At 36.2% G+C, this 15,766-nt stretch overlaps 1 protein-coding gene across 5 annotated transcripts in view; it reads right to left on the reverse strand.

The window, feature by feature from the left end:
• Positions 1–15,747, reverse strand: part of AKT3 (AKT serine/threonine kinase 3) — a 397,034-nt gene extending 381,287 nt beyond the window's left edge. For 4 of the 5 annotated variants that reach the window (XM_059996875.1, XM_069540071.1, XM_069540070.1 and 1 more), the window contains exons 1-2: positions 15,626–15,743; positions 5,262–5,419 (exon numbers count right to left, since the gene is read on the reverse strand). In XM_059996875.1, coding sequence (XP_059852858.1) covers positions 5,262–5,307 — 46 coding nt within the window. In that variant the 5' untranslated portion in view covers positions 5,308–5,419; positions 15,626–15,743. Of the gene's footprint in view, positions 1–5,261; positions 5,420–15,625 lie in introns of all 5 variants that reach the window. The other variant, XM_059996910.1, reaches the window with a different exon arrangement.
• Between the last annotated feature and the right edge of the window lie 19 nt (positions 15,748–15,766).

Here is a 15,766-nt window from a genome sequence, read left to right on the forward strand (position 1 = left end):
AAAGGGATAAATTAAGAGTGGAAGAAAAAAAAATGTCCAACTGTTTCAACTAATCCTTTCAAGAGTACAGTTAAACAATAGCATCACAAATCCTCACTCAGTGAAATCTAACTTATCAAAGTATAGGGAAAATACATAAATTGTAAAAATAGAGGACACTATCTGTAACCCCAGTCTTTCATTCAGAAATATACACAGACTAAAAGGGATCACCAGACGCCTGAAGAAAACAACCACTACCAAAAAAAGAACCAAAATAAACAAACTGGAAGAATTATTCAATGAGGAGAAAAAACTTAAAATGTTTTTAGTGTCGTAAGATTACAGATTATATTATATATGTAAAATAAGAGCTGGTGACTATGAACTAGATGGAATTCCCAGAAATATAAAGTAAAAGCTGAGATAAGTAATTCAATAAAGGGCAAGAGAGTCAAGGAAATCTCTCAGAACAAAGAGAAAAAACAAAGATAAAAAAAAAGAAAAACTTCAAAACAGAGTATTGGTATAGAAGCTCTAGGAAAAAAACATGAAAGAATATAGAGAACATAGAAGGGAAAAAATAATGAAAGAAATACAGAAGATTGCTCAGAACTGAAGAACAGCCCACATTTTCAAAGGATCCACCAAATGCTTTATAGGATAAATTAAAAAGGACTATAACCCATCCTCCTTAAATTTCATAACACCAAGGATAAAGAGGCATCAACACAAAAAGCTTCCAGAAAACAAAAACAGGCTACCTACAAAAATACTATCCATATTAGCATCAAACCTCTTATCAGTAAAACTGGTTACTAAAAGGCAATGAAACACAACCTTCAGAATGCTGAAGGAAAATAATTTTAAACTTGAACTCTATACCCAGCCAAGGGCATGTATCAGGTGCAAAAGTGAAAAGGACACTTCAAAAATGGTGTTGACAAGCACCCAAACACATTCCTTCTGAAAACGGTACTTCAGGAAGTACTCCAGAAAACTACAAAATAAATCCAAAACAAAAAGAAAAAAGACATGAGAGCTAAGAAAACACTTTTCCAAAAGTGCAATTAAATAATGATATTAGCTAAGCATTATACTCAGAAAAAAGTCAGTTCATATTAGAACTTCAACAAACAGTATGATTAAAAAGCTAGATAACCAAGTGATATGATGAAGAAGGGACACCCTCTTCTACCAACAGGGGGAAAATGTAGTAATTAGAAAATTCAAAAATAAGTTATATGCCAAACTAGAAGCCAAACTAAAGTATGGGATGATCTTGAGTACCAAGAGAGTATAAAAATCCATCTATTCAATCCAAAAATGGGCAGAAGACCTAAACAGACATTTCTCCAAAGAAGATATACAGATTGCCAACAAACACATGAAAGAATGCTCAACATCATTAATAATTAGAGAAATGCAAATCAAAACTACAATGAGATACCATCTCACACCGGTCAGAATAGCCATCATCAAAATATCTACAAACAATAAATGCTGGATAGGGTGTGGAGAAAAGGGAATCCTCTTGCACTGTTGGTGGGAATGTAAATTGATACAGCCACTATGGAGAACAGCATGGAGGTGCCTTAAAAAACTAAAAATAGAACTACCATACGACCCAGCAATCCCACTACTGGGCATATACCCTGAGAAAACCATAATTCAAAAAGAGTCATGTACCAAAATGTTCACTGCAGCTCTATTTACAATAGCCAGGATATGGAAGCAATGTAAGTGTCCATCGACAGATGAATGGATAAAGAAGATGTGGCACATGTATACAACAGAATATTACTCAGCCATAAAAAGAAACGAAACAGTTATTTGTAGTGAGGTGGACAGACCTAGAGACTGTCATACAGAGTGAAGTAAGTCAGAAAGAGAAAAAATTCTGTATGCTGACACATATATATGGAATCAAAAAAAAAAAAAAGAAAAGAAAACGGTCGGAAGAACCTAGGGGCAAGACGGGAATAAAGATGCAGACCTACTAGAGAATGGACTTGAGGATACGGGGAGGGGGAAGGGTAAGCTGGGGCAAAGTAAGAGAGTGGCATGGACATATATACATTACCAAACGTAAAATAGATAGCTACTGGGAAGCAGCCGCATAGCACAGAGATATCAGCTCGGTGCTTTGTGACCACCTAGAGGGGTGGGATAGGCAGGGTGGGAGGGAGGGAGATGCAAGAGGGAAGAGATATGGGGACATATGTATATGTATAACTGATTCACTTTGTTATAAAGCAGAAACTGACACACCATTGTAAAGCAATTATACTCTAATAAAGATGTTAAAAAAAAAAAATCCGGGCTTCCCTGGTGGCGCAGTGGTTGAGAGTCCGCCTGCCAATGCAGGGGACGCAGGTTCGTGTCCTGGTCCGGAAAGAACCACATGCCGCGGAGCGGCTGAGGCCACAACAGTGAGAGGCCCGCGTCCGGCAAAAAAAAAAAAAAAAAAAATCCATCTATTCTCTATGGATCCCATCATACTACTCTGTTTAGCAGTATTATGTACATAATCATAATATGGATTAATGCTTTTTAGAGGCCACAACAGTGAGAGGCCCGCGTCCGGCCAAAAAAAAAAAAAAATCCATCTATTCTCTATGGATCCCATCATACTACTCTGTTTAGCAGTATTATGTACATAATCATAATATGGATTAATGCTTTTTAGAATCAGCAAATATAACTATTATAAATCTTAAAAATATAAAATCAATGTTACAGTTGACATAAAATGGGAAGGGAATGTGGAATTCAAGGGAAAGATTGTGAGGGGTACTAATTTTCCTCAACTTATAAAGTGGCAATTCTACTTTCTAGAATTAACGGTGCAAGTGCTAGAAGTTTAATCACAAACACCAAAAAATAAACAAATATCAATAAAAGGAAGAAGGGCAAGAATAGGCATTAAAAGTTTAAATTCTTCATTTTTTCACAATGAAGATATACTAGATTACTTAAGATTCATCAAAAATAATGTTTAGCATATTATATATAAAACTGGGATAGAGCTTCCCTGGTGGCACAGCAGTTGAGAGTCCGCCTGCCGATGCAGGGGACACGGGTTCGTGCCCCGGTCCGGGAAGATCCTACATGCCGCGGAGCAGCTGGGCCCGTGAGCCATGGCTGCTGAGCCTGCGCGTCCTGAGCCTGTACTCAGCAACGGGAGAGGCCACAACAATGAGAGGCCCACGTACCGCAAATAAATAAATAAATAAATAAAGTAAAACTCCAAAAGGTTTAAGTTATTTGCCAGCCCCCCCCAACAAAATAGGAAAAATAATATAAATGTAATGGACAAGTTAAAAATTTTTTTAAATAACTTCTATACAGCACTGAAATGTGAAAATGCTTTCCAAATGTATAATATGAGAATAACATGAGAAAAATTAAACAACAGTACGAATAGCCACTTTGGAAAACAGTTTAGCAGTTTTTATAGAGTTAAACATACACTTACCATATGACTCAGTAATCTCATTCTTAGGTTAATACCCAAGAAAAATGAAAACATATCACACAAAGACGTGCACTCAAATGATCACAGCAGCTTTATTCATAACAGCCAAAAACTAGAAACAACCCAAGTGTCCACCAAGTGGTAAACAGGTAAATTGTGGTATGTCCAGATAGTGGAATACCACTCAACAAGAAAAAGGAACAAACTAATGATATATACAACAACACAGATGGATCTTTAAAGTATTATGCCATGTGAAAGTAACCAGACACAAAGGACTACATATTGTATGATCCTACTTATATGAAATTCTAGAAAAGCAGAATTATAGTAACAGCAAATCAGTGGTTGCCAGAGTTCAGGGAAGAGGACTGACTGTGCAGGGGAATGAGGGAACTTGCTGGGATGATAGAAATATTCTATATCATGATTTTAGGGTTTGTTGCACTAGTGTATAAATTTAGCAAAATTCATCAAAGTAAAAATTGGTGGATTAAAATTGGTGAATTTTATTGTACGTAAATTACAACTCAATAAGGCCAATTTTTTTTTTTTTTTTTTGCGGTACACGGGCCTCTCACTGCTGTGGCCTCTCCCGTTGCGGAGCACAGGCTCCGGACGCGCAGGCTCAGCGGCCATGGCTCACAGGCCCAGCCACTCCGCAGCATGTGGCATCTTTCCTGACCGGGGCACGAACCTGTGTCCCCTGCATCGGCAGGCGGACTCTCAACCACTGCGCCACCAGGGAAGCCCAATAAGGCCGATTTTTAAAAACTCATTAACACATAATCATATTTAACTATTGACAACAGCTTTTTAGCCTAAGTATTAACTACAGAACTTCAAAGAATATTAAAAATCACTAAATTATTAAGAGGTAACTTTTAACCAGAAAATAGATATATGAGAACTTAAAAGCTCTGAGAATGTAGCCATCTTCATCCTACTGAATTTGGCCATGTGGATAAACAGTAGTTGCCTAGCAACTAATCTAAACTCTAGTCTAGATTTCTAATAAACACACTGACTACATAAGCAGGTGATCTCATGGAGCATAAACTAAGCTTTACACTGAAGAGTTCCTTTAGTATTAAAAAATAATAATGCATTTCAATTATTTATCTAAAGTATTTAAATAACTTTAAGAAATAATAATTATTTCTTATTAACAAGGAATAATAAAAGTAGATCATGAAAAATTAAAATATGAAATTAAACATACATACACACACACACACACACACACACACACACACACACACAATCCCTTTCCTCATACGGTCTTTTACTTTAGGACTTTACTTATCTAACTATGGGATTACTGAATCCATGAGTTTGTGAGTGAATCCTTCCTTTTTACTACTTTAAGCCCTTTCCCTGCCACCGCCCAAACTGGCTCAATATAATTGAATACTTTTATTTATATATTTACATGTCTTTAAATGCATACAAGTTAGATACTTTTCTAGATATTAAATCATTCTAAAGACACCTCTCTGGATTGTAGAATCTGTGGACAATACAGAAAAATACACCATGAACTTTCTGTAACATCCATGCACACAACATACCAGAAAGCCAAACCTTCTTGATTATAAATGATCAAAATCAAGAATTACAAAGAATTCCTAAATAACAAGAAAATTCCTAACACATATGTTAAATATCATTTCTATCTTAGTGGACACAGTATGTCACAGTTTACTTTGTTAACAGCATCAGAAAAAAATATCAACTTCCAGGACACCACTTAGTGTTAGCACACTTACCAACCATATTATTTTCAGTTTTGTTGAACACTTACCCCTCTTCTGAACCCAACCTTCTTTCACAATGGTAACATCGCTCATGATGGCGCCCCTCTGAGCCCCCAACTTGGAGAAAAGGTACTTTGTGATACCAGCTTTGGGGTTTGGATTCTCTGCTGCTGCTGCCCTTCCCACTCTCTAGTGATGACTCAGCCTGGAAGGAAGTATTGAAGAAAGAATTTCTTTTTTTTCCATTCTTGCAACTCACACAGCAATAACAAACAACTAATTCTTTGTAAATGTCTTCAACTGGCCTGACCTCACATAAAAGTCTAGCTCTTCAAACTGGGGAACTTATTTATTAAGTAGTTTTATAATGAATGCACTTCCCTGGTCTTGTGACAGAACTTCAAAGGACAGTGAAACTTTTAACCTACAAGGTTGCAACAAAAAAATGTGTTAAGAAAACCACTGTCACACCTACACAAATAATACAGAAAATTTCCTTGGTAATGTGTGTTTGAGGTGAAAAGGGAAGAGAATGAAAGTGAGGTGGACTAAAAGTAAATCTCCATGTATGTCTAGTTTCAAAATCTCAGTAAATTTAGAAATAGTATGGCAAAGCAATTGTGAATGTTTTTAATTGCTGGATTTTATGTAAAAAACAATGTGCTAAGTAACCAACATTTATCTATGCTTACTCTGCCTTGTTCCAAGAAATATTTTAGGTAGATTACAATAAATAAAATATTATAAATCACATAAAATCAATTATTTTTTAAAGTAGATGGAGTGAAACAAAGGGAATATGAAAGTGGGAAAAAGTATGGAGTATTCAGGACATGTCAAGAACTATTACAGGTGCTTACATCTATTATACAATTAACTCCATTTCATAGATGGGAAAACTGAGGCTCAGAGATTAAGTGGCTTGCCTGATTTCAACACAGCTAATGAATGATGGCACCAAGATCTGAACCCAATCTACCTGATTCCAGAGCCTGCATTCTTATTGACTTAAGATAAAAAGAAGCCAGAGTAAAAATGTACATATTTGTGAAAGGTGGACCACAAATTTAACTTGAAGCTTTCAGGAAGCAATACAAATAAGGAAATACAATCAGTTTCAATATTTACAGTATCCATAAATATTTTAAAAAAGAAAAAAAGAAGTTGTTCAGAAGGAAACAATTGTTCTAGGACAAAAATCTGAAATTTAACCCATAGGTCTTCATAAGATACCTTGTAGTGTAATCAACAAAAGCCCTCAAAAATATCCTCACATATATACAGCAATACATATGAGCTTTACTGGCTATTTCTTATTGTCCCTCTCAAGCTAAAAAGGAAAGTGCCAAGATAAAATTGAATTAAAGCATTTCCACAGAAAGGAACCAAAAAACGTGACCCAGGAACCCAGGCATAAATTTCAGATAACCAGAAAAATGGATGTATGGACTATATAACTATACTATTTTCTCAAATATGGTTTTAATAAATAGTGCATAGGAATAAGTTCAAGGTTAGACTTCCTAGCTAGTATTGAAATGAATTACAGTTCTTTTTCCAATGCAAATTAAGTACAGAGCCTAATAATTTAGCAGTCAGGAATTAAGACTACCATTCTCTTAAGAAAAGACTGACAAAGTTTATGTGGCTGAATAGAAGACCACCCCACTCATGTGCCATGGGGCTGAGGGCAGCAACTACAGGCTGGAGCAAGACTGTCCTCAAAATCATTCAGAGTCAAAAGGAATATTAGAATCTCGGTGTATTCTCCCAAAATATGTTTGACAGAATACGAAGAGAAATTCCAGAAAAATAAGAAGAAAAAGAGGGTTAAAAAAAGAAAAAAAAATTATTTGGTCAAGTAAGTTTGCGAAATTCTATAAACCATGTCTTTCTCTTGAAACAACACTATTACCATATTAAAGGTACAAAATATATAATGTATAACCTTATTTATCTCAGCAAATCCTAAACTTACTTGAACACACAGGGCTTTTTTTTTTTCCTTTAGTAACATGTATTGAAATCCAGGGGAACACACTGTGAAAAACAGCCATAGGAAATGGCCACATAATTCAAGACAAGACCCATTTCACCATTAAAAACAGGCAAAAACAAAAACAAAAAAGCTTCCAGTAAAGAATCAAAACATCATTTTAATTTGATTTATGTAACTTCCTGAAGAACTCAACATGGTCAACTGGCTACTTAATATGAAGCTAGATAACTGAAAGGGTTAACTCTTTATACAACATAAATAATTACAATTAACCCTTGAACAACATGGGTTTGAACTGTGCAGGTCCATTTATACATGGATTTTTTTTCAATAAATACAGTACCTGCATTTTCATTTTACAGATCTTTAAACTAAGTGTGGGGAAAAGTTTGTGTTCAATTAGAGACCACAATATGTAGAATCAAAAGAACTAAAGTTTGAATCCTTATTTTATCCACACTGTTTCAGCTTCCTGCCCTTGGATAAGTCATTTACCAATTCCTTTGTTTTTGAGACAGAGATAGCAGTAGGCAGATTTCTGACACTGGGGTTGGGATGAAGGAAGCAACCCACCCCAGTACTGGTCAAGAGTCAACTGTATAAAGGGAGTTAAATATTAGGGACACTAGTGCAAAATGATGTCTTTAAAAGAACTGCACTTAGACCTTCTCTTTGGTAGTACTTACAGCAAGAGGCCTCACATCTATTAAGCCATTCTTGGTTTCTGACTATAAAATTGTATACTCTGGGTAAATGAAAATTCGTATCTTAATATCCTTGGGATTGGAAAGGTAAGAGATCAGCGACCAACACTTAGTAATAAACAAAAAATAATACACATCCAATAAACATATACAGAATATTTTCCTATTAAAATAATTTGTATTATAATACCCTTATATAAAACACTAGAAAAACAAAAGTATTTTCAAAATTGGTTCTATTTTTTTTTTAAGTGGACATTTCACTGAAAGAATCTTAAAGCTAGAAGGGACGCTCATTTTACAGTTGAGGAAACAGAAATCAAGACAGATAAGTGACTTGCCCAATGTCATACAGCTACTTTATAAGAGAATCAAGACCACAAAAACAGGTACACACTTTCCACTAGCACTGCCTCTTCAGGACAAAACAATATATTGAAATATTCAGATCAACCCAAAATCAATGAATTCTATTTTATAAAGAAACTGTTTCCAAAAACTAGTTTTTTAGATAAAGATGTTTATCAGTGCCTAAACATTTAAACTTTTTAAATGTATATTAAATCAACAGGACAAAATTTATCATCTTCAATAGGGCCAGTGAACCAGGTGCTACAGAGATGGCTTTATCCATTTTGCATCTTAAAATGTTACCAAATTCCACCCATATTCATAATTTTCAGCTTTAAAATTGCTCGGGTCACCTCTGGCTAAAATGATACATTATTTGAACACAATTTAAAAGACGTTCAAAGGTATACTACTCTAGGATTATGATCAATAAGCTAGAAATAAACGCTGTCTTTAGTACAGAACCAATGCTATCGACTCTCAAGCAGTAAACTATATTCTTTGATCTACTTTTCCTACAGTGGCAACACTCTTGCACCAAGTCAAATATACTCTCCCACTCAGTCTTCCATGTTACTAAAAACACTAATCTGCCAAATGATGAGCTGTACTTCAGGCATGTAATCTGCTTCCTAAGGTAGAGTCCTACAGTCCTAACTTCTTTAGAAATGTGTTCTATCCAATGAGCTGTAAGAAAGAAAATTTGGTATATTTTTCTTTTAAACCTATTGCGTTAAACATTCATTGCTGGGTAATCTAATTTTTCCCATTCTTATAAAAAATTTCATACAAAATTCTTAGTAGATTCAATTTATAATTCACACAAAGCAGTTACACTAAAAGTATTTTCATACAAAATTGAGAATTTGATAATTACATTTGAATGTCATTTTACAATTTACAAAACATTTTCACATCTTTTACCTTATTCAATAGCATTATTATTTAGTAAAGCAATTTAATGCTGCCTGGCACATAAGAGATGCTCAACAAATATGGAATAAATGAATGAATGGATGAGTGAAAGAACAAAGATGCAGCTTTAGATACCTAATAAAGACGAAGCAAATTAATACTGTAAGTCGACAGAGAATGGTATGAAGCCATGGTAAAAACAAACCTAAACTTAAACATTATGGAAGCACCTACAAAAAAATAATTAAAGTTGAAATAAATATTCTTCCCTATTCATTAAAGTATGTTTCCTATTAATTTTAATGCCTAACACACATTAAAATTATCCTTTTTTCTCGACTTTTTGTTGAGATGGTCAAGTTTCAATTCCCAAACAAATCAGGCATCAACACTGCCCAAAATTATCCATTATGGGAGGAAAAAGGGAAAGAATAGGATATTTTCTTCATGATACTTTTAAGAATTTTTAAAAGATATCTGTTTACTTACAGCAGCCAACCATTCAATTTTAAGCAATAAAGTTCTTCAAACATCTGTTTAAAATATCATTCGCGCAACATTATATATATATATATGTGTATATATATATACACATATATGTTCATTCAGTCAATACAGATGTATTGATTATCTACTCTGTGACAAGAACTATAATTGAGTATACAGGGGGCAAGCAAAACTAAGTATTTCAAAACTCTTTTCCAAATCTATAATAATTTGTTATCAAAGTGCTTTCACATATATTTTCTCATTTAACTCTGCAACAAATTTGTGCAGTAGCTATAACATCTACAATTTTGAACCTAAGAAGACAGTAACCAATCAATAACGATGACATTTCCTCACAGTTACCATAACAAGTTAGTGACAAGTAACTACTTCTTCTATCAGTTTGTTATGCTTGCTACAAAATAACACAATATGAGCTCTGAAAAACATGTACAACATTTGTGAATAGTTCTGAACATTTTTTTCTGTTAAAAATTATATTTCAGAAGTCCAGTAAAGCATGTTTTCAAACAAATTAAAAATTAAATATAACTACTGCATCACAAACGAAATTATAATAGAAGACTAAAAGTTAAGTTGACATAAAGTTAAAAAGCACCCCAAGCAATTCTATTTTATAAAGAGCAAAATTCATAGGTTAATAATTTCCTGTATGTTAATTTCTAAGTTAAAAGCCATGATACAAATCTATAATACAACCTTCTATAAACTACTATACATTTGGCTATAATTAATACTATGTAGAATATACTTGCTCTGCACCCACATTTTTTATATACTTTAGGTACGCTAGCCAAACTAAAGTAATGAAGAACTGATATCCAAATACAATAGAAAGTTGCTACTCTGAAAAACAATGATGGTCAAGGGTAACCATGGTGTAATTCTATGATATTTACTGATTTTAAAAAATAGGTGAGACTAATGTATACCATAATAAATGCATAAGGCTAATGAAACTTTTAAAAGGATTTGAGGGAAAGGAAAAATAGTGGAGTAGAAGGGAAATTCAAGGTAACCTGATCGCCACTTCAAATAACTCTAAGCCAGTCTGTCCTTTTAAGAGTTATCCTGCTAAAAACATATCATATAGGGAAGTGAACCATACAAACTATATACTTTGGATACCTTTCCTCTCTTCATACTACAATACACTTTGTGGATTTTCTTTCAACTCTTTCCATATAGATATCTTCACTGTTTCACACTATGGGAAAATACCTGAATAAGCAAAGGCAAGATTTCTAACTTTCACACAAAATATCAGTTATTCTAAATTGCCAATTCTTAAAAATCAGCTTTATAAACTTTGAAATATGCATATAAAACCATAAAGCATTTCCCCCCCTCTTCCCTACCCCTGTTTAGGGCATTTGCATGCCATTTCAACCAACACATCCATTATTAATCGAGTAAAAAAAAACAACTCATGCTGGGTGATATATTTAATATTCTAATTTGAAACAACTAAGAAAATGCTTATTGGATTCTTCTGGCTCACCTAAACCACTGAACAAGCTCCTGACAAATTCACCCCTACATTTCTCATGTAAAATGTGGCTTGTCTCTATTTGAAAGCACTTATGTAACAACACACGGACAGGTTAAGGGTTGCTACTAAAACAATCTTAGTTGCACAGTTGGCCATATTTTTCCAATACACCTGTAAAATCCTTCTAAAATCTGACTCAGGGACCTCCCTGATTATAAAACAAAAAGAATACACACACACACAAATGTCATTAATCAGCCTGACAGATTTTACTCCTGATTAAACTGAAAGTTAACCAGTAGGTATGGAATCCTGTAACAAAGTTCATTACAATGGTGCATTAGAAAGAGCACAGGACAGGACAAGAAACTTGGGTCCCTATTCCCAACTCTGCCCGGCCCAGACTAATGCTGTATAAGGCCCTTTAATTCTCTGTGCCTCAGTTTCCTTAGCCATAAAAATAAAAGTATAGCATTAGATGAACTCTAAATAGCTCTTATTTATGGTTCTTCAAGTTTAAAGCTACTGAGTATCTATTTCACTTATAGATGGCATCTTAGGTGACAGTATCCTGATTATACACAGTTCCTGTCCTCAAAAGGTTAATATATAGTTGAGAAGATAAAACATTCAAACATCAATTCCACTCAGACAAAATTTGGACTAAATTCCACTACTGGCAAAAATACCATCTTCCTCCCCCTCTCATCCCCTAGACTCCCAAATATAGTCAGAGGCTTTTTCAATTAACATAGAGAAGAAAAATTCTCATTTGAAAATCTCCCAATGATTTCTTCCAATAATTTTTTTTTACTTTTCCCTCTGAATATTAGCAAAATATACCCACTTAAAAGTGTGAAATATCTGTAATTGGTGACAAATAAATATAAACAGAGTACTGAAAAGAACTAAAAACCAAATCTACAGGTCAAGAAGCATACACCAATTTACCTATCGACTACCATTTGGAGATTTCCTGGCAAAGGAAATGTTTACATCTAACATGTTCAAAGACTATGGTGCTACAATAAAACATGTAAACATCTGTGGCATTTAATTCAGCATTTGAAAGAAATGAAATTTTAGAAAAGTTACGGATCAGTCAATATGTTTTACTATATTATCTTGATTTCTGTGGAAATTATACTATACAAGTTCATTGAAATTTAGCATTGTCATTGTGAATTCTAATAATAGGTACAAACAGGTTAGGACAAACACTGAAAGAAAAAGTGTTTCAAAATTACTAAAGTTAAAATGAAACAAAATTTTACAATGCCAGAAAAAGTATTTTCTCCTGTGAAAATCACTTTCAAAAGTGTAACAGGCTATTGTGAAGATTAAATGCATTTATACACGTTAAGCACATATAACAGTACCTGGCACATGCAAGCGCTCATCAGGCACTGGCTAGCATTAACTCCAAATTGAATGTAGCTCTATCATACATAAAAGACCATGATAAAACATGTAAGTTAACATCAGATGATTCAGGCAACTACAGAAAAGTACATGGTGTACGAAAGGAACATTTAGAATTCTGATGCGCACTCTGAAACCTGGAGTAAAAGAGAAATTTTAAATAATTTAAATACTCTAACACAAATCTACAAAAATTAATCATGTGCATTGATTTATATTAACTTAAAAATAAAAATGCAAGTCAAATTACACGACTGATTTGGTCAAAATGAAATGATTTCTTTTTCTGTCTTGCATCTTATGTTAGTCATATATTTTTATGTTAAATATTTTTTAGTGCTTGAAACTTAATCTCACTATAAAGACTAGATCCTATCAAATCATGCTAAAAATCCAATTAACACATCATTAACAATTGCCTTATCTTCCCAAGGGTGAATTATAGTACTAAAAGATATAACAACAAAAGAAAGTATAGCCATCTTTTCATAAAAATAGGCAAAGTTTAAGTAAATTCTAAACTTCCACAAAATTAATTTGTAAAACCAGTTCCTCTTTTTAAAGAAAACTAAGTAGTTGAAAATTTCCATTGAATTTTTTGTAAGAATGTCTCATGTTTAAATAGAAAGCTAGAGTTTAAAAAACCTTAAATCCTTACTTTGCACAAGACTCTATGCTAAGTACATGTGTCCCATATGTTTAACAAAAACATGTTTAGATTTGCAGTGATTATGAAAACAAATTCACTGTCTAATAGTGGTGATCTTCTGGATGAAATGTAAATAGTAAAAGTTTTTAATCAAATCAGTCCCTACCACACAGTTCACACTCTAATATTTGTTGAATGAATGAATGAATGAAATCTTATTTAAAATATTTTACAGCCATTTAAGTTACATAAACAAAAACATCCAAAGCAATATTCTGACATACACAACTTAAACTAAGAGTCAAAGTAAAAATTAATTTTAAGTTGGAAAACAATTCACTAAAGTAATCATTACAGAACGGCTAAAAGTAGGAGACAAAATGAATACAAATAATAGTTTCAAAAATTTTTTGCAGAATTACTTTAGACATTATTTTTCAAACACTTTAAGAATACATACTGCAAATACACGGTACAAACATAAAACTAAAACTTTACATTCACCTAACTTCCAATGTTGCCTCATTCGTGTGATACATGCACTTCCCTCACTTTAAAATTAAAAGCTCAAACCAGTCAGATATTGGGATAAACCCTAGTGAGAAAAACAAAAAACAGGTCTTCAGATGCAATCTCACTGGTGAACTTTCAAAGTCAAGACTATGTATCGGCAAAGGAAAAAAAATCTACAGTCCTGACTTCTATCTTGCAAATAATTGTGCATCCTGTCATACACCTTAAAGCTAGTAATACTAATAAGTAGATATTCCAATAAAAGATGTTTTCACGTTTTAGACAACCACCTCCTGTAATATTCCTATTCATTTACACATATTTCGCCATGACAAGTTCTGAAGACACAGTTTCCTAAACCATCTTTATGGAATTCTTCCTCCTTTGGCTTTTTCAACTATTTTCCAACAATGCATAACCTAATTTAGTGACTCTCCATCAAAAACAAAGCCCAATAGTTGTCTAATGATTTACAGTCCACTAAAAGATATTACATGACCATGCTTTACCAAAGATGGAACATGTATCTAAATTGATGATTTGAGGCAGTTGCCAACGCATTAACTACAAAAAAAGGCACTATTCCACATTCTTTAGCTTCATGATGAACTAAAAAAGTGTGAACATTTTATTGACACCAGTAATTAATATAGATACCTGGGTTTCACTGTTGAATTTCTACTTGGAAACGTTATCCATTACAAACTACTGGGCTTTCAACCAATTACCACACTGGTGAAACGTGTTGGTTTTATTTTCATAACATTATTTTATGGAAGAAACGTGAGTATGTCAGCCTTGACTTATGGGTAAACATTTCCTCTGCTTTCAGAAGATAAACAGTAAATACCGGTATTGAAAACAGGGCCCCAAAGAAATTCAATCTAGCCTAACTGTAGATTCCCGGGAAATCCCAAACAAGGGGTGACCCCGCCTAGGAGTCAGGGTGAACACAGCAACCAGCTCCGCTTCAACTTTGGGCTCAGAAGGGCCCCACTAGCATCATGGCTGATGCAGACCGATGCGCAGGAGAAGGTGGACGAGGAAGAGGCTGGTTTGTTTACTTGCAGCCAGAGCCGCCGCCGCCGCCGCCGCCGCCGCCGCCGCCGCCGCCGCCGCCGCCGCCGCCGCCAGCAGCGACAGCATCACTGGATCCGCCAAAGCCAGCATCTTCCGTACATTTCTATTCTTAGCACACAACTCCGGAGCGGATCAAAACCCCACTACTATTAAAAACACAGACAAGCACGTTCCCCACCTCCCACACACCCCCACCCGACCAGGGCCGTCTCTTCCTGTGCGCCGGCGGCGGAGTGGGGGGGGGGGGGCGGTGTGGAGAACAAGACCCCGGGGAGCCGTCGCATCCCTGCCTTCCCCCACCCACGCGCACACAGCCCCCTCCCCCACCCAAACGCCCTGACACAGGCGCTCCCCGCGTTACATAACCCCGCCGCCACCCCAGGCCGAGCGGGCCCCCTCCCCTAGCCGCCGGCCGGCGAGGAGGGTGAGCGGGCTGTATCGAGAGTGGCGCAGAGACCAGAGGCGCCGGGCCCGGGCGGCCCAGACCCGGACCGCATCGCTAGGCCAGGAACACCCTCCCCGGCCCCCGCGCACCGCCGCCTCAGCTTCCCTCAGCAAAGTGAGGGGTGCGGTCTGTCCGCGCCGGGCATCCCCGGCCTCCGCACCCGCATCCCAACCCCAGCCCCCTGCGACCCAGCCCCCGCCCACGCCCCCGGCGCGGTGACAAGCCGGACACCCCCACCTCATTCACCCACCGCCACCCCCGCCCGAGGGGGGTCCGGAGGGAGAACAGGCGCGGCGGGGAGAGGGCAAGAGTGGGGGGCGGTGGCTGTTACCTGCAAAGGCGGCGGCGGCGGCCCCGCAGCTGCTCGGGCGGCGGCGGAGGATGGAGCCGGGGGGCGGGGGGAGGAGAGGGGGCGACTCGGGGGTCCCCCTCCCTCCTCCTCCCCTCCTGTCCTCCCCCCACCCCGCAGAGC

The sequence above is a fragment of the Delphinus delphis genome, chromosome 1 (assembly GCF_949987515.2).
Source record: "Delphinus delphis chromosome 1, mDelDel1.2, whole genome shotgun sequence".
Taxonomy (NCBI): domain Eukaryota; kingdom Metazoa; phylum Chordata; class Mammalia; order Artiodactyla; family Delphinidae; genus Delphinus; species Delphinus delphis.